This window comes from Rhinolophus hipposideros, assembly GCF_964194185.1.
Source record: "Rhinolophus hipposideros genome assembly, chromosome: X".
Classification (NCBI taxonomy): Eukaryota; Metazoa; Chordata; class Mammalia; order Chiroptera; family Rhinolophidae; genus Rhinolophus; species Rhinolophus hipposideros.
In genome coordinates this window covers 60,699,661-60,726,468 of record NC_138046.1, presented here as the reverse complement: position 1 = coordinate 60,726,468, position 26,808 = coordinate 60,699,661, and the positions used below count along the sequence as shown (strand labels likewise).

General features: G+C 36.4%; 1 protein-coding gene across 2 annotated transcripts in view; it reads left to right on the top strand.

Annotated features, from left to right (window-relative positions):
* Positions 1-26,808, top strand: part of DIAPH2 (diaphanous related formin 2) — an 842,313-nt gene that overhangs the window by 444,810 nt on the left and 370,695 nt on the right. For both annotated transcript variants that reach the window (XM_081043893.1, XM_081043892.1), the window contains exon 23: positions 3,431-3,560. In XM_081043893.1, coding sequence (XP_080900019.1) covers positions 3,431-3,560 — 130 coding nt within the window. The remainder of the gene's footprint in view (positions 1-3,430; positions 3,561-26,808) is intronic.

Below are 26,808 nucleotides of genomic sequence, written 5' to 3'. Positions count from 1 at the left end.
AGTTTCAGGTGTACAAAACAAGGTAATACTTAGACGTTCATCATTTATATCCCTCATACTGTGAACCCCCCTCCCCCCATCCACTATCCCTCCGACCTCACACTGAACCATCACATTATATATATAAAATTATAGTTGGCATTCATTAATGTTTAGCTTCTGATGTACAATGCCATGATCAGGTATCCACAGTATCCCTGAGGTGGTCTCCCAAATAGGACGCATGTCCATCGGATACCCAACAAAATCTTTACAACATTATAGAATACCTTCCCCAAATTAATTTTCAAAAGAAAAACCCTGAGGCCATCTTGTGGTTACCAGCTGCTTCCAAGTCCCTTCACCTTTCCCCTTATCCCCAACCCCCTCCCACACACCCATCTAACCACTCGGATGAGCAAATTATTGGATACATGCCATTAGCCATTAGAATTGATGAAGGTGAATGTTCTCAGTTACTTTCTGTGCTGACATTGAACAACACCATAGGTCCTGAGAGAGACAACGGCTAATGTGGGAATGGTGTAAAGGTGGTAAGAGAGACCAAAGACACGATAATACAAAGTAAATATCCTATAATAAGTAAAAGTTCTTTTCCCTTGTTTGTAATATAATATGTTTATTTTTCAATGATTGGCTTAAGGGTCATACACAGAGTAAAATAGAAAGGACCACATATTTGTCATGATTGTTCCCTGCCAGTTTGAAACTGAAACTGGAGGCCGAACGAGTCCAGGTCTCGTGCTGCCCTGCCCCGCTCAGCCAATAGACCCGCACAGGAGTTGGGTCATAGACAAGCCTTCATTATCAGAGCACCGGTGGTCTGAAAAGGCAGCAGGTGAACACCTCCAAAATCCGCCTTCACATTCTCAGACCAGCTGGGGGTATTTAAAGGAAAATCTGGGCATTCCTCCAGAGGCCACATAATGGTTCCTCCCTCTGGCGATGTGGCTCTCCAACGTGGTCATCAACCCAGGCGCAGTGATGACAGTGACCTGGAAAGAATGCTAGGCCATAGAGATTGTGATCAGCAGCAAGCACAGGTTTCTGGGTAATTATCTAAAGCAAGGAACTGGACCTGGGACATATCAAGCTCAAACTGGAAGGAGGGGGTTTTTCAAACGTTAAGCTCTAGGGCAGGAAGAGGCAAGGCCAGGGACATTGCAAGGCCTCTTTCCTGGGGTCCGAAGTGGGCCGTTTCAAAACCTAAAAATGGACTCTCTGTGTGTGGTTATTTAAAAACTAAATATTGCAACACAGGTTTAACACTTTGTCTCCCATACCGAGATATTTCTCAGCTTGATAGGACAGTAGCGTGGCCATGTTTACCCATGCTTTGAAGGGAATATTGCAATTCTAAAAAAGTACATGTGTTCTCTGTCTGCCACTCTTTGATTTGAACAAAGATACCAAGATATTTATTTATTAATAATCTGAAATGTTATACTTTATCTTTTTTAAATGTAACCATTGATTCTACTAAATTTCTTGACAGAAATTAAATTAGTGGACCTGATACTGTGTAAATATTTATCAATTAAACATGGTTTCTGAAAAATAAGCGCTCGTAAGTATGCATGGCAAAGCCGAAGTTTTAAATCACCCATAGAATTGACATATGCTCATATGACATATGACGTATGAGCACAATGCTTTTCTATTTTTGTGTTTTTCTTTCTAGTGTTGGCCATGTGCATTAAAAAAAGTTATAATAGGCTTGTACAATTCGGTGTCCTGAAAAAGTAGGTGGGCTGTTGTTGGTGGTGGTGGTGGTGGTGGTGGTGGTGTGTGTGTGTATTTGTCATCACAAAGTTCATAAAATATAGATCAATTTCCTTTCCCTTTGGAAGATGTTCTTTGAATTTTCCCTAAGCACCTCATGGTTTTAGGATTTTAGGATTTAGAAATTCAAGTAATTTGTAAGAGAGAAAGAAGCTATTAATTTCCTTATCATTTGGAATACAGAGTATTCTGAAAACAACATACTTTGTGAACATATAACACCATAATCCCAGGTAAAGAGCTCTCTTTAGGAAAGTGAGCCTCCCATTGATTTCTCTACAGCTGCAAGCCTTACTTAAGACAAATTGTCCTTGAGGGTTTTGTTGCTTTTTGTTCTTAATAGCATGTCCTTGAATTGTGTCATTTCAACCTTGTCCTGCTTACAAGTGTTTGGTTCATCAGCATGATAATGCCAAGTCTTAAATACTTTACCTATGTGAGATGAAGTAATCCTAGAAATTCTAAAAGGAATCATTGTGACCTCTTGAACTGTCAGCATCATGCTTCCTGTGGCTGTTTTCTCTTGAGTCTTGACATTGATATTTCTTTTAAGTTGTTCATATCATTTGGCCATAAACAGTTGTTTAAAAGTTGTAGTGCACAACAGATTCAGTATGGGCCGGATTAATTAAATGAAAATTTTTTTGTTGTTCTTAGTCACTAAAACAATAAGGATTAAATTACTCTGTAATTACCTAAGTATCCTCCATAGCCTTCTCATAAACCTGTTTGTGAAGAATATTCATTTATTCTAAATAGAGTAATCCTTAAAGCTGAAAACCCCTGAATCAATATGAACATCAGTAGACAAACCCATCATCTACGGATTATAGAATTAAAACATCCAGTAGAATGAGAAAACTTGATACTTTATGCCATATTTATCCTTTGTTTTTCAGTAAATCCTTGATTTTGTTTGCAGCTTAGTCTAGTGTGAGAGTTATATTAAAGAAAGCACTTAGATTCTCATCATAGTTTTTTTTTTTTTTTTGCCCTGTACTTTAAAAGATTTTTATCATTCTAACTGTAGCATCTCGTTTTCAGTGTCTTTGAAAAGGAAATACAACATGTAAGCAGAGAAATAAACTTTCTCTCATGATCACAATTGTGTGGTCAAATTCTCTTTATAAATCCACGTAAGAAATCATCAGTTTTTCTTTTTTGATGGCCCATGCAAGTAAAGGAGGGTAAAGTGTGCTTACTCTTTAACATTCATTTGCATCATTGATGGCTAGAAATAAATGTAACTTCACAAACAAATCAGTTTTCTAGGACATATTTCTGTGATAAAGCAAAGAACAGAATGCCGATAAAACAAGCACACATTAATTTGGACTCTTGTTATCAATACTTAAATGAATGCTCTTTTCTCACGCAAAGCATTCATTTTGCCATATTAATTTCGACATTTCGAATAATATACATTCTAGTTTAATTTTTCACTTTTTTGGGTCATCCTTCTCGCTTTTAAAATGTGGAGTTCATTTTAAAATGCAGAGCATTGTTACTAGACCCCGTTCGGAACCTACCCCAATCTTTTTTTTAAACTAGTTATTATGAATTGAGTTCATTCATTCATTCCACTTGTTTAAGAAAAAAGTCTTTTTGCATTACTGCAAATACTAAAAGTTTTGTCATTTCATTGCAGATCAGAGATACTAAATCAGCAGATCAGAAAACAACCCTCTTGCATTTTATTGCTGAAATTTGTGAGGAGAAATACCGGGATATCCTGAAATTTCCTGAAGAACTGGAAAATGTAGAAAGTGCAAGCAAAGGTAATTGATTTGTAACTGCGTTGAGACTATTCCTTACCAAAGTATTAATATTATGTTTTAAATGGTGGGATCTATAATCTATAAACATTGATCAAATTTTTTTGTTTCTTTGTTCATGTAAGAAAACGCAGTTTCCATTAGCTTATATTTGATAGCATAGTGTGTTTTAATGGCATGCTTTTGACTTGCTTTATTTTTTTAACACTGCTAGGTTATTGAACTTTCATATCTCTGCTCAGATAGTACGTTCATTCATTCATTTCATAAGCACGGGACTGTATTGTTTGCAAAGGAATCATACTATGGGTCTTTTGGTGATATCAAAATGATGGTCAGACTGTTTTTGCTTGAGTGTATTTAAAATCTGGCAAGTAGAAAGACATACGTACAAATACTTTATAAAATAAGGATCAATATGAGAAGTGCTACATGAAAAGATAATGTACTGTGGTTTAGATGACAGAGAAAGTACTTCTAAATTGGTAGATAAGAGAAGGCCTCATGGAAGAGTCCAAAAGGGATTAAACATGAGGATAGGATTTTTACAGGTGTGGAAAAGGGCATACTTTTCAGAGAGCAAACAGTATGAGCAAGGCCGAGTGGCAGAATGTATTAGGATGAATGGAAGAGTGCTTGACTGTAAGGCTGGAACAGTAAGGTGATTCTCTCAGAGATTTCAGTGTCGTGCTAAGCAGTGTGGTCATCATTGAAGGATTAGAATAGGCACAACTTGGCACCACTGAGGAATAGGAAATGGAACAAAAATGTCTCCACAGTTGTAATTCGAGCTAATTAGCTTTGTTGGTTAGTGAGTATTGTCTCTGCTTGCAAGAAGTTGAAAAATGAAAGACAGGAGGATAAAGGAAATACTTTCTCAAGGTGAGATTATATATGTGGAGAAGTACATTGTCCCTCTTAGATAAGAGAAGTATGCCACAGATTTTATATTTTAAATTGTACTGTGGTAATTCCATTTCTCTCTAACTCTGAGGACTTTCAGTAAGGACTCAAAAGCATATACATTTACCAAGTTTATTACAATCCATACAAACCTGTTAGTTCCCTTTGAAGGGGAAAACAGTGTGTCTATAAAGCCCCAAATATTGTTTGTGTAATATTGTTTCGTTGTCATCTCTGCTGGTCTGGTATTGTCAATCAAATCGTCACCATATTTCTTTAATTGAATCTAGTGGGTCGCAATTTGTAGTCCAAGGACCAGAATAGCACTAGGAGACCAACTGTGACTCCATAGTACTATTTATTTGCTTTTCTTTTTTTTAATAAAAAGAACTTGATGATGTTATGGAAAATTATACTCACTACAACTATAATAGCAGCTTTCTGGCAGGTGCTTTTCTAAAGAATTTCTATATCTTGGTCCGTGGATTAAAAACACACACCTTTGTGACTAGAGGCATATTTACTAACATGTAAATAAAGTGGAATAATAACAACATTTAGAAAATCTGTATTATAATTTGAAATATGAGAAATGTCACAAATCAGACCAATTGTGAAATTAGATCATTACAGGGCTGTTACTCCTTTTTCATTGCCCTTTACCAGAATTTTTTTCTAAATTTTATTAGCTCAGTGTGTAGATTCAATTTCAGAAAGATTTTGAGACGAAGCATGCCAAGGATATGTTCAAATAAAATGATCTGTCAGTTATACAACGGTGGTTTTTAATTCTTACATTGAGGATACTTTACGTGAATATATCTGATAAACACATTTTTAGTCAAAATAATCTGGAATAACTGTAATGAAATCTGGAATGAAGCTTATATCAGCTTTGATTTTTAAGTCTGAATACCTGTTTATCTACATCTATGTATCTATATGTGTGTCCGTGTCTAAATCTATGTCATATCGTAGACTTTTAGCCACTGCTGCTATTGATGAGGCCTGTGGAGCACAGCCTTGAGAGTTAGATAATATAAAATTCTAATCCTAGCTCTATTACTTATTAGTTCTATAACCTTGAGCTAGTAATTTAAACTTTCAAGTTTTTTTTCCTCATCTGTAAAATGGGAATGACAGTTATAATAATATAAATGAGTTCAGAGTATGCAGTATAGCACATAGTAAATATTCAGTTGTTGCTGCAGCACGAGTAGCAGTAGTAGTGGTGGTAATTGATATAATACTATGGATATCATAGTTGTTGCTATTGCCTTATTAGAAGGAAATGATCGTAAGGGTTCCAATAGTTCCTCCAGGCTCGGCTAAGAATGTGTTATATATATTCAGTTCTATTTGTTTCCTGTGTTTGGGCTTTTGGTAAATCCTTTCATATTTTTCTTTTACAATATCACCAACTTCTTCCTCTCTATCCATTTCAAGAGCAAAATCTGTTACTGTGTATTCTTCCTGCCAGTGTATTCAGGAGATTTTGCCAGAAATCCTCTTCCTATTTCACTGTTTTGGCCTCAGCAATCCCCATTCTCACATTATTTTCACTAGTTTTATTTTTTTTTTCCTCTGTGAAACTCAGGCTCAGAGTTCTCAACTCAAAAAGTTCTTAAGCACATTCCGATTGCTGGCACCCTGCTTTCATTGCCTCCTAGTTCTTATTTCAGTGTGCCCGGACATATTTTCTCTTGAGCCGTTTTTAGTCCTTTCTAATAATTGTGTCTCTGTGTTTGATTTCATACTGTATCCCATGCCTGGAAATCTCACCTGCCCTGTCCTCCAACACAACTGACTCTTCATTTTTCAAATCACTGTTCAGAATCCTTTTATTTATTGTTTATTTTTTTCCTCATATTTCATTACAAAGTCTTAGGAGAAAATACTTTTGAATTTAGACTGCAGGAAAAAAAAACAAATCATGGTGAAACAAGCCAACTACCTTTTATTTATACTTTTTCTTGGTACTGGCGTCTAACTTACCCTGTTTGCTTAACATACATTTCAGTCCTGCTTCAATCTCATCCTGTCACCTCCAGTACTGTGTATAGCATATATACCGATGGCGCCCCCCCGCAAATACACATTTTAAGAAAGGAAAAAACTGTATTAAAATTGTAATACTCAATATATACTGATAACAAAAGATGAATGCAAGTCACGTTTGACTTCTGCAATTACAAGAGGTGCTCAAAGTGGTTACCATCAGCGTCCAGACACTTCTGATTACGGCGAACTACTGTTTGAGCAACATTGACCAAAGTGTCCACTTGTATGCATTTTGTTGGCACCCTTGTTATATTCCACAGTCCACCAGCAAAAATTAAAATGAAAAATAGAGATCAACACCACATAATTCATTTCATCGGATGATGGGCTATTTCCTTGTGAAATGATTGCCTTTGAAAACTAAAATAAAAAAGGACCTTTCTTTTTACACTGGAGACAAATAAGATGAAACTAATTCAGTTAATGATTGAATTATATAACTCATTTTTAGGGACAACTGTATGACTACTAATACTTTTTCTTTCTGTTACTAAATTATTAGAATTCGAGTATCTTGTTTTGACAGAGTAAGGAAGGAGCTTTTCTGTCTGGCATAGCAAATAACTGAAGTCATAGGCCTCAATTAACTGACAAAGAAAAAATTATGTCAAAGTGAAAGGGATACTGAAGGTAGGATATATGTAAGATCCATAGAAAAATGTATTCTATAATTACTTATATTCCTTTTAAAGCTGAGCTTCTAAAATTCTGTGTATCTTGAAAGTTGCAAAGCTATAGTGTAAAATTAGCATATTTTACTAGAGCTCTGCAACTCAAAGATATTGGGGAAAAACACATCATTTCTATATTGAAACAGATATATGTGTAATGGAGTAGAATGCAAAGTACACATGAATTTTTAAAATAAAAAAGATGACTTCACAGAAATTTCACACTTGCAGCGGATCCCTAGGGGTACGTGTTCAATCTTCCCTTCCATTAGGGCTACTTGGGTGGGAAAAATTTATGAAGTATCGCCTAAAGAATTATGGACTGGTTTTGTTTTGTTTTGGTTTCATGTCTTTATTTATCTATTTAGTTGGTATTTCAAGGAGTGAGGAGGCAGACAGGCAGGGTGAGAGGGGAGAGGGGCAAACTTTCTTCTAAACAGATATTCTCATAGCCCGCCTGAATAAGTTCAGAATCAAACAGTACGATGTAATTTTATTACCAGTGAGATTAATAAAATAATATTTCTCTGGTCATTTTATTCGAGGTTAAGTTACAAATCTGCAAGTCCTCTCATTCATGTTTGACATACCAATGAATCTGTAGAGAGAGAGAAAAAAGGTTGCTATAGATACTCTGACACCTTTAAAATATTGAAGATATTTCAGATAAGCCACAGTTACCTTTTCCCAATGATTAATTTTAAAGATTACATGCATATGTGCATATATAAATACATATAATAGATATCTAGATATTATGCTGTATAAAGCATTGCTAGTTACTAGACATAATTTATAAATCCTTCATTATTTTACCCCCCTTATGGCTATCCCTTTAACTTTCAGCTTTGAGGATTTTTACGGTTTGATTTAAAACCTCTAATGTTTTATAGGTCAGCTCCAGGGATTAAACCAAAGGGGTTAGTAAAGTTTAATAAAACTATTCCCCTCAATAGGGAAAAATTACATTAATGTCTTTGAGGGCACTATTAATCCTTTGGTTTTGCGTAAATCCAAAAGGAGGTTCACTTCAGTTATATTAGTGCCAGCCTACAAAAGAGAAGCTGGTTACGTTTCCTATAAACATTGTTAATTTCTTATGTGTTAAATCAATTATTGTAAAATTTAATGACCAACTTATACCTTTTGATATCTGCCACTTTTCCATTTCATAGTAAATAACTGATTACTTTTTTATCCACTCAGACTTCTTCACAGGATTAATAATGATAAAAATTCGGATTAGATGACATACTGTAGGGAAAAACATCTATGAAATAAAGGAAAAGAAAAAAGTAAAACAATAGCAGAGTAAAAATATAGGGGAACGGAAAAACAAACAAAACCCATTTTCTGAAACTCTAGAGCTGGCAGAAGCTTTAGAGATAATCTAGTTCCTGCTAAAAGGGACCCAAGATGGCATTTTGTCCAAATTCATCATTTTACAGTTGAAGAAACTGAGGCCCAGAATGATATAAGAATTGCACAACTGGATGGGAGAGTCAATGAAAGTTTGCAGACCTTGTCTGGAGTTATTTTATTACATATATTTCAGTTCCGTTTTTGCTTCCTTTGTGGTCTAAAATATACAACAGAGATTCGTGCTCACATATTGGAAAACATATAGAAAGTAAATGCTGACCAAATGAAACACGTACTGGGCTGTAAATGCTGCTTCCTCTGTGTAGTGGTCCACAGTCTCTCTTGCCCGATTTTGACGAAATTACTCTCACCTTTTTCTGCGTCACAGTAGCACATTAGCCTTATTAGCGAGGTGGCACATACCCATTTGCATTTTTTATTTAATTGTTTGTTTCTCTATGTACCCGCTAGATTGAGTTCCTCAGTGGCAAGGAATACGCCCCATTTGTCCCTACAGTCTCAGTGCCAGGGCGGCATCTCCGAAGTAGATGCTCAATAAATGTTTACTAACTTATAGCACTGCATGTCATTTTAGTGCAGCAGGCCTATTTCAAATTAAGACATGGGGGGAAAGTGACAAATAGAGACTCGCAAACTCAAAATTACCGCTTACTGTAAATATGACAGAAAAAAACAAGATAAGTGAGAATAAATACGACACTGGGATTTAACAATATTTCTTGGTCCATATTTTACTCCTTTCAAGCAGAGAGTTAAAATCGGAAACAATTGAGTTAATAACAGAGAAGACCTAACCTAACGGAGGCCACCAAACCATGATGGTTTATGGTGAACGGTAAAGATTAACAGTCACATGGGAACTAATGGCAGCGAACTGTCTCACTGTAATATCTACTGAAACTTCTATAACAAGGGCTGAAACTTCTATCTTTTATTGTAATGCCTGAAAAAAATTACTTTCATATTGTCCATTGTTGGTTTTATTGAGAAATATTCGAATTATGGAACAAAATCCTGGAGCATTTAACATATAGTGGTTACTCATAGGACAAGATGTGGGAGAGTATTAAACTGTAGGATTTCCTAACAGATATAAACTTTAAGTTTTAGTCTAACTTTTTAGAAGCACAGAATGATAATATACCAATGTGATAAAATGTCAGTACAATTGACCTTACTTGAATGTTAGAAGTTGAGTTAAACTGAGTATACATCCTACAGCTACATCGTTTTAATAAAAAAGTTAAATTGTTTGTATAGCTGCCATTGGACTTTTTCATACACACTGTTTAAAACAGCTTAGAATGCAATTCATTCAGCAAAAATTATATCAACACCATGAATATCTTATGAAATTTACGGGAATATTAAGTTTTAGGGAATCCAACTCGCAAATTTTCCCGTTTGTTATGCTTCTCTCTTCCTTACTCTCACCAAGTCACCCTTAATATATAAATATATATTTTATATATATATATATATATTTTAACAAACTGAATTTCATTTCAAGAGGAAACTGTGGAAAATATTATTATCTTCAATTAGTAGTAAAAGGAAGCAGAGACCATGACCATTTGGATTTGAGTAAAATGTTTCAACGTAAATCAACATTTTCTTTAAATTAAAGTTTATTGGGGTGACAATGGTTACAAAGTTACATAGATTTAAGGTGTACAATTCAGTAATACATCATCTATATATGACATTGTGTGTTCACCACCCAGAGTCAGTTCTCCTTCCATCACCATATATTTGACCCGCTTTTCCCTCTTCTACCACCCCTCTCCCCCTTACCCTCTGGTAACCACTACACTGTTGTCTGTGTCTATGAGTTTTGATTCTTTGTTTTTCCTGTTCTTTTTGTTTTTTTCTCTTTTATGTACCACATATCAGTGAAATCATACGGTTCTCAACTTTTTTCTGTCTGACTTATTTCGCTTAGCATTATACTCTCAAGATCAAATGTTCCTATTTCATCTTTTCTTACCGCCGAATAGTATTCCATCGTGTATATACACCACAACTTCTTTATCCATTCATTTATCGCAGGACATTTTGGTTGTTTCCATGTCTTGACCACCGTAAACAAAGCTGCAGTGAACATTGGAGCACACCTATCTTTATGTATAAATGTTTTCAGATTTTTTGGGTAGATACCCAGGAGAGGGATTGCTGGGTCATATGGTAATTCTATTCGTAATTTTTTGAGGAACCTCCACACTGCCTTCCATAGCGGCTGTACCAGTCTGCATTCCCACCAACAGTGTATGAGGGTTCCTTTTTCTCCACAGCCTCTCCAACACTTGTTACTATTTGTCTTGTTGATGATAGCCATTCTGACTGGGGTGAGGTGATATCTCATTGTGGTTTTTATTGGCATTTCTCTGATGATTAGTGATGTTGAGCATTTTTTCATATGTCCATTTGCCATTTGTATGTCCTCTTTGGAGAAATGTCTCTTCAGGTCCTCTGCCCATTTTTCAATTGGGTTGTTTGTTTTTTTGTTGTTGAGTTTCATGAGTTCCTTATATATTTTGGATATTAGCCCCTTATTGGAGCCATTGTTTGCAAAAATCTTCTCCCATTCAGTTGGTTGGGTCTTTATTTTGTCAGTGGTTTCGTTCGCTGTGCAGAAGATTTTTATGTAGTTTGATATGGTCCCATTGATTTATTTTAGCATTTACTTGCCTTGCCTTTGAAGTCAAATTCATAAAATCCTCTTTGTACCCAAGGTCCATAAGTTTATTACCTATGTTTTCTTCTGTGCAGGGTATTGTTTCAGGTCTTATGCTTAGGTCTTTGATCCATTTTGAGTTAATTTTGGTACATGGTGACAGATAGCAGGCTAGTTTCATTCTTTTGCACGTGACTTTCCGATTCTCCCAGCACCATTTATTATAGAGGCTGTCTTTTCTCCATTGTAGGTTTTTGTCTTCTTTGTGAAAAATTATCTGTCCATTTTCACCTGGGTTTATTCCTGGGTTGTCAATTCTATTCCATTGGTCTACGTGTCTGTTTTTCTGCCAATACCATGCTGTTTTGATTATTGTAGCCCTGTAGTACAAACTAGAGTCAGGGAGTGTGATACCTCCAGTATTGTTCTTTTTCCTTAGGATTGCTTTGGCTATTCGGGGCTTTTTTGTGGTTCCAAACAAATCTGATGATTTTCTGTTCTATTTCTTTAAAAAATGCCACTGGGATTTTGATGGGGATTGCATTAAATCTGTATATTGCTTTGGGTAATATGGCCATGTTAACTATGTTGATTCTTCCAATCCATGAGCACGGAATGTCTTTCCATTTCTTTGTGTCTTCTTCATTTTCTTTTAACAATGTCTTCTAATTTTTAGTTCATGGGTCTTTCACATCCTTGGTTAAGTTTATACCTAGGTATTTTTGTTGTTTTTGTTGCAATTGCAAAAGGAATTGTTTATTTTTTCTTTTTTTAAGTTTCTTTTTCTGAGATTTCATTGTTAGTATATAGGAATGCAATGGACTTTTGTATGTTGATTTTGTAGCTGGTAACTTTACTGTATTCATTTAATGTTTCTAATAGCTTTTTGGTGGAATCTTTAGGGTTTTGTATATATAGCATCAGGTCATCTGCAAAGAGTGACAATTTGACGTCTTCATTCCCAATTTGGATGCCTTTTATTTCTTTCTCTTGCCTCATTGTTCGAGGACTTCGAACACTATGTTGAAAAGCAGAGGTGATAGGGGACAGCCCTGTCATATTCCTAAACGTAGAACGAAAGGTTTCAGTATTTCACGATTAATTATGATATTAGCTGAGGGTTTGCCATATATGGCTTTCATTATGTTAAGGTGTTTTTTTTCTATTCCCATTTTATTAAGTGTTTTAATCATAAATGAATGTTGTATCTTGTCAAATGATTTTTCTGTATCTATTGATATAATCATGTATTCTTTCCTTTATTTTGTGTATGTGGTGTATCACATTGATCGATTTGCATATGTTGAACTATGCTTGTACCCCGGGGATGAACTGCAGTTTGTCGTTATGTGTAATCTTTTTAATGCTTTGTTGCTTTCGATTTGCTAGAATTTTTTTTTAGGATTTTTGCATCTGTATTCATCAGAGATATTGGTTTGTAATTTTTTTGTGTTGTCCTTACCAGGTTTTGGTATCAGGGTAATGTGGCCTCATAAAATGAGTTAGGGAGTACTGTCTCTTCTTCAATTTTTTGGAAGAGTTTGAGCAGGATTGGTATTAGATCTTCTTTGAATGTCCGGTAGAATTCACTAGTGAAGCCATCTGGTCCAGGAGTTTTGCTTTTGGGAAGGTTTCGGATGACTGATTCAGTTTCCTTCCTGTTGATTCGTCCATTTAGATTTTCCAGTTGTTCATGATGCAGCCTACCATGTTTCCTCAAAAATAAGACCTAGCCAGACCATCAGCTCTAATGTGTCTTTTGGAGCAACAATTAATGTAAGGCCCGGTCTTATATAAGACCCACGATTTATGTTATGTTATGTTGTATCATATATCATGTCACATAAGAGCCTGTTTTATATTATAGTAAAATATACCCGGGTCTTATATTAATTTTTGCTCCAAAAGATGCATTAGAGCTGATGGTTGGCTAGGTCTTATTTTCTGGGAAACACGGGAGGAAGGCTATATGTTTGTAAGAACGTGTCCGTTTCTTCTAGGTTATTGAATTTTTTATCGACTTCTGTAGGCACTTGTCAGGGTACCTCAGCTTTTGCATTGCAGCATCTTTTTCTGCTACGCGATTCTGTGCATTGCTTCATGTGAATCACACCATTGCCTTGCCGGTCTCTGCGCGAGCGTAGGCTTCTGTACTTTTTCCAAACTGAAATGACACCCCCTTCCCTGAGCTCTTTTGAGACTTAGGTATCTTTTTTTGAAGCTGCAGCTTAAATCTCACCCCTCCATAATGGCTTCCTCAACTGTTTTGACTTTGCCTGGGCTCTCACTTTCCTCTTCTTCCATAGTACTTATTGGAACATCTTAGTTTGGTACTTGATCCTCCCCTGCATTACAATATAAGGATTCTGTGTTTGTGACTGCGTCCCGCCCGGCATGGTGCTTTCTGAAGTAACGTAAGACTTCATGGATCTGATTTACAGGGTGAAATCTGACACAGTAGTGCATGGGAAACTCAGCACAGTGAATGCTTGTTGAACATCAGCCTCATCCTACGCGCTGTCTTTATTTAACCCCAGAGTGGGTAATTAAATTAACTAACATATTGACAGATATTTAATTTCAACTTCTTACACATTACACAGCAGGTGGAAAAAAACAGGTCTTCAGAATGTATTCTTGAAAACTAATCTATGGTTTTAGAAATCATTATACTGGTTACCCATCGAGTGGGTTAGGGACTGGAAGGGACCACGTAAGGGGCTTCTGGGCTGCTGGTCATGGTCTGTCTCTTGATCCAGATCCTGTTTTCATGGGTATGTTTAGTTTGTGAAAATCCATTCCGCTGGTCACCTATGTGCACAATGTATGTATGCCTTAACAAAACGTTTTTCAAAAGCTGGTCATTCATATTTTTAAAATGTGTAGTGTCTTAGGAAAAGTGAGAAAGATCCTACATTTTAATTCAAAAGGGTTTAACCTGTGCTTAGGTCACATTCATTGTATGTGAATGTGACCACATTGTATGTGCTGACAAGAGTTGATCCTATGTTATTAGAAATAATTTTTCCTTTTCCAGCAAGTTGTATGTCAGTTAAGGATTTGATCATTGTGTCGTTTAGTCTTTAGAGGTGATGTGTGCACTCTAGTATTTAAAAAAGCCCTTCACCCATATTATATACCATGTAAACATTCAAGGTGGTTGTTCTATAGTTCTTGTCAATATTATGCTGTCTTGTATATTGTTGAATCCTAACGTGTCCCGAGCATAGGCTGAGTTAAAATTTTCACCAAGAGACTGTCACTGCTGTCATTGTTATCACTGTGTCTTTGCTTCAGTGTCAGGAAATAGGCTATGTGGGAATATTGCTCAGTTTTGTCTCATTGTAAATTCAAGCTCGTTAGCTGAAAAGTGAATATTCATACATCAGATGTTACAACTTGATTGACTCCTGAAGTAAAATCCGGGGACATACTGATGCAATAGGTTAAAGAACGGATGTTGGGTGTTATGTCAAGGTAGAGAGGGGAAAGTAAGGGAAGAGGTTAAGAATGACATTAATGAAGAAAGAACCATTTGTCTGCTGCCACAGCAGAGTCAGAAGAGGTGGCTCATGCCCTGAAGGGCGATTCCCTTGTCCCTCGAGGGAAAATTGGTGGAATCTGGAAATCAACTTGGTTTCATGTTGATTTTGCTTTCATGACTACCATTCCTTCTGACAGAGTCATCGGTAAGGATCAGCCAGGTTTGAAGGACATAGGAGGTGGGAATTTCAGGCGATCACAACAGCAGTATCAGAGCGACCTAGGCAATTGCCTCCATTCTCCACTTTTCACACCCTTCTAATATGGCTGGAACACAAGGACCAAGTCGTAGGGGGCTACACTGCTGGCGTGATTTCTTGAATTTAATTGGGTTCTTTATCTGGAATACATATTCTACAAGTTGATGAAGTAAATTGGTAAGTGACAAATATAATACTTACTTGTGCCAATCTTATATGACCCACACTCCTTAACAGTATTTCCACGTGGAACAGTCAGAATGGAGCTGGCATTTTTATGTAAACATTCAGTAAAATAGTAAGAGAAAAAACCCTGAGACCTATTGGAAGCTAATAGCTCTGTGGGAAAGGATTCCAGTATAGTCATATGTGGAAGAAACACGTGCTAGAAATAATATGTGCAGTGAAGAGAATCATAACATTTTATACATTCTAATTTCAACTTTGTTGTCATTTACTTGTTGGGTCATAGAATGGCCATTTAACCTTTCAGAGTCTGTATCCTCATTTGTACAATAATGGTCCTTAATTTGATAAATAGAGGTGGTTGTATTTAGCTTACTTAATCCCTCCATGTGATTATGATAATAAAATTGGATATTCAGTGTGGAAATGCCTTAGAAGTAGGGTGATAGATAGATAGATAGATAGATAGATAGATAGATAGATAGATAAATAGATGTTTATTATTCAAGCTAGTATGACAGTGTTAATTCCATATGATTTCAATCAGGTTTTTGTTTTTGTTCCGTCCCATTTTAGAAATGAAGGTCAGAATTCACTTTTTAAATCATAAAGCATTCCGAAATAATACACGATGTCATTAATTTTATTTTCATCACAGGTTCCTTTACTTTTCTCCATTTTTCAGTCTTTTAGAAATATGACTCTAAAAGCATGATCACAGAGGCTCATCTCATGAGTTGATCATAAAAGTTCCAATATCTTATTTTGTTAGAGTATCTCCTTCCTTAGTATGTATAAAAATTGAAGAAAACACGTGTAGTTTTTAATTGAATATTCTAAGTAATAGTAAATGTTTAGGGGAAAATAAAATAGACATGAATTTTAAATATTATTATAATAACTAATAAAAATAATAATAAAGCATTTCTTTTATGTGCATTTTAAAGAAGAGAATTCTGCTAGCATTTGTAGTAGAAAACCCAAGTCTAATGTTTATACTAGTTATTGTTTATTCACTTAATTATGCATTTTTCCAAATACCTAATAATGATAATAATAACTATTTATGAAGAGCTCACTAAGTGCCAGGCACTGTATTAAATATGGTTTTATAGAAAAGGAGACTGAGTCTCAGAAATATTACGTGAAGTGCTCAAGGTCACACAGTTAATAAGCACCTAGATTTTGGCTACTTCTATGTCCCTTGTTCTTTTCACTGTAACATCACTGAGAGTAATATCAAAAACAGAGTTGAAAAAACTATAAAATAAAAAATTGTATCCATAAATTTAAGAGAAACTGAGAAAGCAATGCAAACCTTGGTGAATTCTGTATTAATGGGAACACTATTAAAATCAGTAACACCCAATGACACCATACAACTACAAACACTTATTGGTGTACTGTAAAACTACAGTGCACCGATAAATATATAAAAATGATATCATTAGAATTTGGAATTTCATTCAGTTGACGTTTGTGTGTCTGTGTCCACAGAGAACAGTAATACACACTGATGATGAACAAAGAATAAATAACTCCATTGACCACACTTCTTGAAGGATATGGTCATCGACTAAACACGTTTATTTTACTCTAATAAGACAAGTACTTGTGGTCCCAGAGTTGTATATTTGTATCCCTTGTGCTAAATATGTCACTCTTGTTCAGTTATCTATGGAGGTATGGATAGGCTTCAAATTAATTTTTGCGTTTATTCATGTATCTTTTCTTACTAGGGACCACCATAAATAGGTGGTCTTCTAAAGAAAATGAGTTATCTCACACATTTCTATTAATTGGCTTAATTTATATGCCAGCTTATTTAGGAATTCATTAGAAATGATTCTTAACCCTTAAATGGGCAAATGGCACATGGACAGGACACTCTCAGAAGAAAAACGTACCAAAAATGTTCAACCTCATCAGTAATGGAAGAAATGCACATAAAACAATAAGATACAAGGTTTCAGCTATTGGACTGGCAGAGGTTAAAAACAAACAATACCATATACTCAGAGCTGGTACAGGTGGTATAAGGGAGATCCCTATGTGTTAATGGTGCATGTTCAAGATAAGATGACTTCAGCTTTTTGGAAAGCAAAATGTATTAAGAGCTTCAAACTAATTGCAGACCTTTATTTTGTCCTAAGAGGATGATCAGAAGTGGGCACCAAGATTTATGCACCAGAACTCCATTGTAATATTTATATCAGTGAATAATTAGGAACATCCCAAATAGTTAAAAATGAAGAGAAATGATAAAATGAATCATAGAATGTACACACAGTATAATATATTTTGAATACAATCAAATTTTCAATGAACTTTAATGGCTGAGTGCAAATAACAAATTTACATAAAACTATATACAATAAGATCATAGTAATTTAATATACTTAGCAGTAGTATTTTCTGTCAGTAATATTTTTGTATTTTTCATATTTTCTATGTGGTGTATGCAATTGATTGTTATTATTTGCAGTAGTTATGTTCTGTGAAGTCTGAATTATCAAATACTGAACCATTGTTCCCAAGAGTAATGCAGGGATAGGTTCCTGTGAGCCTCTGGTTATAACATTTTCATCAGCTGATCAAAACATCACCTTGTTTTATGTGTGTTTCTGTTTAAAGACAACCATTAAGATATGTATGGTTGATTCATTAACATTGAACTCACAGCCAGCAGCTGTATAACTCATGTCTGAAAGAAGCCGATTTAACACACGTGTTTTCTCTGTAAGGCACATCACAGCCTTCCTACATATAGGAAGTCTGCACAGCACTTTAGCACTATGCCTGGGGGTCATTTTAAAAAAGGAAAATCACCAAAAGAAGCACAAAAATGAGGAAAACATGGCATAAATTAGATCACAAAATGACAGTTGTTTATAGTATGTGAGCTGAGCCAAGAAAGCAGAGCGTCACCTGTTTTAACCTCAGCTGGAAACATGTGCATGAGACACCTCACATTTTACACCACTCTGAGCATGTGTTTGTCTGTGAATCACTGTGAGTCACAATCACTGTGAGTTTCGACGGGGGTTACAGGAAAATTTCAGCAAGCAGGCAAATTCACAAATACAGAATCTATGAGTAATGAGCATGCACTGTATATTTATATGTACACATATAAAATAATGCAATGATATAACTCACCCTGCAGTTCACTTATTCATTCACTCATATCCTGAACAAATAATTATTGAGTACTTATCATATGCCTCGTAGCATTCTGGACATTTGGGCTACAGTAGTGAATAAACGTTCTCATTTTCATGGGGGAAACAGACTAATGTAATATAATTCCATTCTGTCATCAGTGGTATGAAGAAAAGTAAAGTCAAATAAGAAAATAGAGGGTGGCGGATGGCGGAAGGTGCGGTATTACATACAGTGGTCAGGGAGGCCTCTTTATGGAGATGACATTTGGCCCGAAACTTGATTAAACAGAGATAACAAGCCACGTTCATATCTCAGTAAAGGACATTCCAAGCACTGGAAAGAGTGAATGCAAAAGACCCTGAGTCTTCTACTTACAGACTGTACTTGAGGGAGCCAGTGTAAGTAGACCGAAATGAGTGGTAGGAAAAGAGGTTGGAGGGGCAAGAGCGTGTATGACCTTTTAGGCCCTGGAATGGACTTTAGCTTTTATGCAGCGTTTGAAGGGAAACCATTAGCAGGTTGAAAGTATGGGCGTAGTGAGATCTGCCTTACCCGATTTAAGAGAATCATTCAGGCCGCCATGTGCAGAAATGGTTTGCAAGAGGGCAAGAGAAGAGGGAGATCAGGAGATGATTGAAGTCAATCAAGTGAGGAAAGATGGGATAATGGTGAAGGTTATGAGAGTCCGCTTACTATTTTTCTTAAAGATTAAGCATTTGCTGATAATTAGGAGAAGGAGTATGACGTTATGACTTCTTCAACACTGACTCCAGAGGCTATAACTAGAACAACTGAAAAAAGATGGATTTGCCATCGATTGAAGTGGGGAAGACTGTACGAGGACCAGGTTTGGGAGTTGGGAATATCAGGAGTTCAGTCGTGTACATAGTAAGTTTTATGTGCCTATTCAATATAAAAATGGGCACATCAAATAGGCGGTTGGACATGAGACCCTGGGGTTCGGGGAGATACTGGCGTTAGAGAGAGGCATTTGAAAGTGATCAGCACCTAGATAGTATTTAAATCCATATGATTGGTAAGTGCACCAGGACAGTGAGAGTATATATAGGGAAGAGAAGGGCCTGGAGTACAGAACCCTGGGCCTATGGATCCAGGTAACCAATAGGGTCCTTTTGAGTGAATTAGAAGGAGACCAGCCATCTGAGTGGGCGTAAAGTCTCCTGGCCACTTCCGGCATGTAGAGGAATTGAATTTGATTGAAACACTGAAGAACAATGATAAGTACAACTCTAGATATGCTCTATTAAACCAGTGCACCAGATGTTGCTCCGTTCTGCATGTAGTATATCGTTTGTATTATCTGTGAAGGAGCCTTTGTTTTAAGGAAAGTAAATACTAACGCACTTGTGTACACATCCGTGCAGAAAATACTACACATGTGTATGTATGTGTATATATTAGCCCTGAAAATCACGTACTTCTCTCTCTAAACTCTTGATCGTCATCCAAGTCCGTGTATAGTTATTTGGAGAGTAACACACATGAAATCATACACGGTGTTCTGGGTTTGAGAGGCTCTGCATGTGTGCAAAGACTTATCACCTAGAAATTCTTACATTTTTAAATATATATGATTATTTTTATTTATTTTGGAAATCTTTGGTTCCAACATCTTCTAATCAGAACTCGGAATATATGCAAGTTCTTAAGAAACATGCATTGAGGAAAACCAGGCACCGTTTTTGTGACTTTAAGACTACCACTGTGTGCAGTTCACTCTATATTTTTTTCATTAGACATGATTGACGAACAAAAACTTCATATATTTACGTTACACAGAGTGATGTTTCAGTCAATGTATATATTGTCAACAAGCTAATTAACATATCCATCGCCTCACAGAGTTACCTTCGGGTGTGTGTGTGTGTGTGTGTGTGTGTGTGTGTGTGTGTAGTGAGAACGCTTGAGATCTACTCTCTTAGCAAATTTTGAGTATGCAATCCATTATTAGTAACTATGGTCACCATGTTCTATATTAGATCTCCGGAATGTACTCATTTTATAATGGAAAGTTTATACCCTTGGATCAATTATCTCCCACTTGCCCCCATTCTTCAGCCTCTAATCTACTCTCTATTACTATGAGTTCAACTTTTTTTCCCCATTTCACATATAAGTGAGATCATGAAATATTTGTCTTTCTGTGTCTCGCTAATTTCACTTAATGTAATGTTGCAAATGGTTGGATTTCATCTCTTTTAAGGATGAATAATATTCATATATATATATATACACATACACATACACACATATACACACACTTATACACACACATATATATACACAAATATATATATGTATGTATGTCGCATTTATATATGTACATGTCACATTTTCTTTATCTATTCATCTGTCCATGGATATTTAGATTGTTTCCATATCTTGGCTACTGTGCATAATGTTGCAATGAACATAGGAGTGTAGATAGCTCTGAGATAGTGATTTCAGCTTTTTGTAAAGGGGAGACGGATAGCTGTGTTTGCAGTTTGATTATATTTCTGCAACATAATCATTCTGATGGGAATTAAAACAGGCAGGTGATCGCAGGCCATGGTGGCAGTTTAAACATAAGTACAGATCATGTGGATAGTAAGCGAGGATTCTGTGGAAATGAGTGCTGTAACACATTCCAAGACACCATTGCCCTGTGGCAGTGAGCAGCACCGTTTCCGACACCTTTGTTTCCGCTGCCTTTTCATTGGTAACAATGAAGGTAGACAACTGTTCCTCCAGAAAAAGCAGTGAGCCAAACGCTAGCCCTGCTAACGGCTTTCCTGGAGAGATGCTATTTACCAAAATAAAGCCTAGAAAAGTGAAATTCATGGATGTGCCTAGTGAACGCCATCTGGATGTAGATAACCAACTAATCTTGAATTACAGACGGTCAGCACCAAAAGCGTTATCTGGTTTCTGTTGTCCTCTTCTAGAGACAGGATTATACAGAAGTGATCACTGACATTTTAATTTTTACCTCTTTATGACTATTTTCCAATAGCAGCAATGTAGGTTATAGAATTTTCCCCACTCTCAGTATTTTTAATAAACTTGAAATTAATACCTAGAAAGAAACATAGTTCTTCGCCTTGAGAATGTTTTCAAAAACATAATTTACAGACACATTTTAAACTCTTCCATTATGCTCTAATCTTATTTTATAATAATATCAAGTCTTCCGAGATCTGTAATCTCTTTTTAGTAACTGAGGAGCCATAGCAGTGAGAGTGGAAAGGAAAGGAGACATTTTCGAAAAATGCAGGACTTAAATATTGAATGGATTTGGGGTGTGACGTGAGTGGCAGATGAGGAAACCACAATGGGTAGAAGGGTTGCAAAAACAGGAGGAATATTTGTATGCAGATATATGCAATAATTTGAAATTACCCGTATCTATTTTTCAAAACACACACGATTCCCTGAATGGATTGCTCTTCGAGCATCAGCACTGTCATAAAACTAACATTCCAAAGTAGCATAAAAATTCTAGAATTACCTGCAATTTCAGATTCAATATCAGTTAAGTTTGGAAGGACATATAAAGAAATGTTTATTCTGCCTGATCATTATTTCAAAACAAATATATAGCAGGGTCATACATTTAGCATATTTGTATTTTGTGTTCTATCTGCATTTCAATTTTCAAAATTAATTATTTCTCTAAGATTTGCTGTCATTTAAAGTAGTTAGCACGTAAAAATATATTCTGAGCCTTAATGTGATATTAAAGGCTCATGAAGTTCAAATGCTTTGCAAAATGTAATTTAATTTTCTGTGGCTATTAATCACTGCAGAATCGCTTCTCTGTAAACACAGTCATGTGCAAAGTAAATCACACTCACAATTTGTTATATATGAAAAGAAATGTATATCTATAAACAGCCTTTTTTCTTCCTGCTTCTCTAACAACCATTATCAGTTAATCATCTTTGTTCTAGGCCTCACTCTGGTGTTCCATGGTCTTAAATCAGTGGGAAGTTGTTGTCGTTAATGAAGCCGCTTGCAAGATGTTGTTTAGGACCATAGTCGTGTTGAAATATTAAAACGTGTACATGATAAGCAAATATCTGAGACTGGAGGAAAGAAGAGCTCTGTTTCCCATAAGTGATTTCGAACCTCAGCTAGAAGCAGTTAATCTGAGTTAAGTCAATTCTACATCATTCTCCAGATTCTTGAATTCTAATTTTGTGCCAGGTGAACTTGAGGGAGTAGCTCCAGACAAGAGCAGCGACTCTGTCGCTGGTCAGCATTGTTCTCTTTCAGCAGTGCTTGCTGCCAGCTATCCAAGCGTGCAATGTGTGAGCGGCTGTGAGCGCGCAAGTTCTGTAACACCTTAATTAAAAAATCAGTAGTGCCTGTCCCTGTGCTTTTGCTAGAGCTTTTTGACTCATGTTCTTGATTTCCGCTGTTTCTTTTTGTTTTTATTATTTGCTTGAAAGAAAAAAGAAATCCCTCCGTTGACATTCCGTGGGAAAAACGTGCTAATTAAACTGTTGTGGAACATATTATCCTCTTTAGTTTTATACTGAGAATTTTAATGCAGAGTCACTGTAACAGGCTTTACAAATCAGAGTTTGCTTGACCCTTTACTATCACTTCGAATTCACTGAAAAAGTCCATTCCCAGGGATACTGAGAATACAAAGCAAGGTCAGACCAAAATAACATTTATTTCATGCAAGTTTCATTAGCCCTAGCCCTAGCTGAAGATAAAGGGGGGAAATGTTTCACAGGGAGTCATATGAGGTATTACTATATACAGACTTTTAGAAGCAAAACACAGAAGTCTGAAAAGCCATCAGGTATTGCTTTGAAAGGAATCCAGAATTGTATGGATTTCTAGTATGTTGAAAAATGGCTTAAATGTACTGAGCTGTTCACAGCCTTTGGCTTTTACTTTTTATGTGAGTTATATCTGAACAAGGATTTTATTATAGTCACTGTTGTTCATGCTGCTATAGTTAAGTTTGTCAGCATTTCCATTACCACCCCACTATTTCAGTTGGGGTTCATAATTCAGCTTTAGAAGTCACCCTGGGCTAAGGGTTGGCATATGTATTTTCAACTTGTGGTGGTGATGGATGTAAGTGTGATTAAATATGTAGTAAACATTCAAATTAACATATACTACTTTTTATGCTATGAAATATTTTATTGGAATCATATATTGTTGTTCCTTAATTATAGAAACTGCCTGACAAATGTTAGCTCTGTCAAGGTAACTGATTAACAGAATTCAAGAAAAGTTTTTCAATCTAATTCGTTCTTGTAGCCAAGGAACTCTGAGCTTGTCTGGGAGCCATGAGCAAAAACACTTTCTGTTACCCACAGAGTAACGGCTTCCAAAAGCACTACGTAATGTATCAACATTACAGCCAAACAACTGGTTAATTCTATCCAAAACTTAGTGAGTGCTATGGGGAGTGACACGTTACACTGACAGTTTGAGATTTGACATATGTCCATGGCCACATATCCAGGTACGTACCAGATTTTTAAAAGTGGAAATGTATCTCTTTTGAATTAGTCTCATTTTTCTGGCAATAAAATTTCCTCGTTATGAAAACGAAAATGTTATAGAAGAGTTAGTAAGTATAGAAAAATTATTAAAGATGTAGAGGAATAAAGAATAATCTAACTTACCCCTAATCCCTCCAACCAGGCCAATGGTTCCATGTCGGTTTCTATCTTTCAGTATTTTATATTATGCGTACACACAGATACATGCATTGATTGAGGACGGATCAAGGGGTAAACTTTGCTGCAAATAACATTTCTCTCTTTCAGTCTTTTGACGGGGGTAGGCATTCACCGTAGGTATAAGATATCATTTACTATAAGGAGTTCTCTGATGTGAAATTTAGGTTTTCCAGGTCCGGGTAATCAATGACAAGGACAGCCGGCCCAAGGCAGAAAGAGTTCAATGTATTCTAGGACCTGAAAAGGAAGTGTGGCTAGAAAATAGTGTGGACACAGGAGAGTGGCCTCCGATGAGGCTGGAAAGGTACACCAGGACTAGGTCACGTTAGAATGAGGTGCGGGGCAGAGAGGAGGGCCTCAATAAATCCGCATGTTCCCTTCCTCCTGGGCTTGGGAGATGAGGTAGTCTGGGCCCAGGGTTTTGGGGTCAAGTTACAGGAAGTTGTAGAGTATGTAAAAGTTTCCTCTCAGATTTGGATCATCAGCACTAGGATCTGAAATGAGCTCAGCCTGATTTTTTGTGGAGGTGCCGATTTTTGTTTCCTTTAGCCCCTCCTCCTCTGCACACTCGCATTTACCCAAGAGCATACAGGTAAATTGCCTGCTTAGGCTGCTCCGTTTTTCTTGGCTTTTTCGTGCTTCCATATTTTCCTCCCACCAGCCCATTATGGCTTTTTTCCTCCACCTGGATTCATCTTCGCTTCTTTTTCTGGTTGTTTTGCAGCTCATGATGAGAGCTGGCGACACAAATACTACAAATTAGTGAGAGGTCCAAAAAACAGCCAGACTCACATGGAAAAATTTCTCTAGACAGTGAATCTTTAAAACAAAGTCTTTCTACCAGAAAGGTTGCCTACTCTCCATGGAACTAATAAATAAACCTTGTAGAGACTTACGCCAGTAAAAATAGGTCAACTAAAGCAAGCAGCAGAATTCATACCTCAGATATCTGTATTAAGTGAGAGAAAGGGGCACAAATTTAACAAGATGATGACAAAATTCGCACTGGCATCAGTGAAAGTTGACTTGCAGACTGTTTAGCAAAGCACTCTGTTTCTTCCCATGGAATAACAAAAGGGCGGTATACAGCAGATGCAGGAAGGTCGTGTGCCTCTGCAGAAGAGTACATGATTTGGGCATATGCTCTATGTGTACACATATGAATGCTTTTACGACTGGCAGTAATTAGTCCTAAAGTACCAGTTTTGTTTGTCTTTACTTGTCTTAGATAGTTGCCTCACAGGTTTTAAGTATTATTTCTAAGTTTTATTATCAGTAGGTTATGTTTGATATTCAATCATTATGTTTTAAAAAGAAAAAGGAATGTATATTTTCCTAGTAATTGTTAATCTGTTCTTTAAATACTGTTCCAGTGGATTTATTTTTTTTCTAGTAGGAGAGATCCTTTAAAAATTAGTTAACAACATTTGGCATTTCCATGTCTCCCTGCCAAATTCTTTTTATTGAATATACCTTGTTATAGGGAAGGAAAAACTCTTTTCTTCTCTAGATCCTTCTAGGTTCTCTGGCGAGGCCCCTGTACATTATACTGACAAAAGAAAGGTTAACAAGAGAAAGCCAAACAGAAGTTTATTAAAGCATGCATACACGTGGGAGCGTTCGGTGATGAGTGACTCAGAGGGGTGGTTTGAACTGGGCTTATATAGCATCTTAACAAAAGAATAAGTTTTGTGGAGAAGTGACAAGACAAAGAAAAAGGTCTTTGAGTTTGTAGGGGCAGCACATTGTGGAGAGGTAAATAAATACATGCAGGAAATGAATAGAGGCTAAGGGCTAGCTTAGTATAATTTGTTATGTAGATTTCCCTGGTGCTGTCTCTGGGCTGATTAGAGTTGTCTCCAGTAATTAAGACTCATTCTGCCCTTCATGGTAGAGAAGGCTAGGGCAGTGTGGTTTTTTTGTGTGTTTCCTTTGTAATTATCTTCAGCTCAAAATAGTCCTTATGTCAAAGTGGCATATTCTAGGCTGGCCTCTTCCACTACCCTTCATTGTCGTGTATACCCGAGCACAATGTTGTAGAAGTGGGTGCGAAAGAGTGTTCATTCTTACAATGCACACACATCCCATCCTTGTTTTATTTTGACTAAATCCCCCATATATTTAACAACATTTATCATGTTTTTGTACAAATATCATGTAGAATTTAAAGACTGCCATTAAGAATGGTTTCCTGATGAACATTTCTTCTTAAGATTGGGAGCATTCAAATATTCTCATAGAGTATAATTCAGTTAAATGAACAGTGTGTGCTGTGTATATTTCTCTGTGCTAGATACTGTAAGATGACACAAAGATGAGTGAGGTTGGGTCCCTGCCCTCCAGAGACTCAATCTTGTTTGGGAGGTAGCTACCTTACCACCCCCAATTCCCAAAATCAGAAGAAGAAAGAGCCTAAGAGGCTGGCGTGGTAAATGTTTTTTTTTTCCATACGTTGGCTCTTTTAAAATTTGCTACATTCCTATGGATTCCGAATCCCCTCTTTTTTATTAGGACAGGGACTAAACCCAGAACGGTTAAGAAATTCACCTAAAAGTCATGTAGGCACAATGTGAAGTCCATACTGATTTTCTAGAACTGTAGGAAATACAGAGTCCTGTGATTATAGTTTCTTAAAATCATAATATTCTGGAACCAAGTTCTAAGGCCATAGGTTACCGGAAACACAGCACTAAACCTCAAGCCATATTGTCCTGAAATCTATATTACTTGTATAATACTACGTCTAGGATT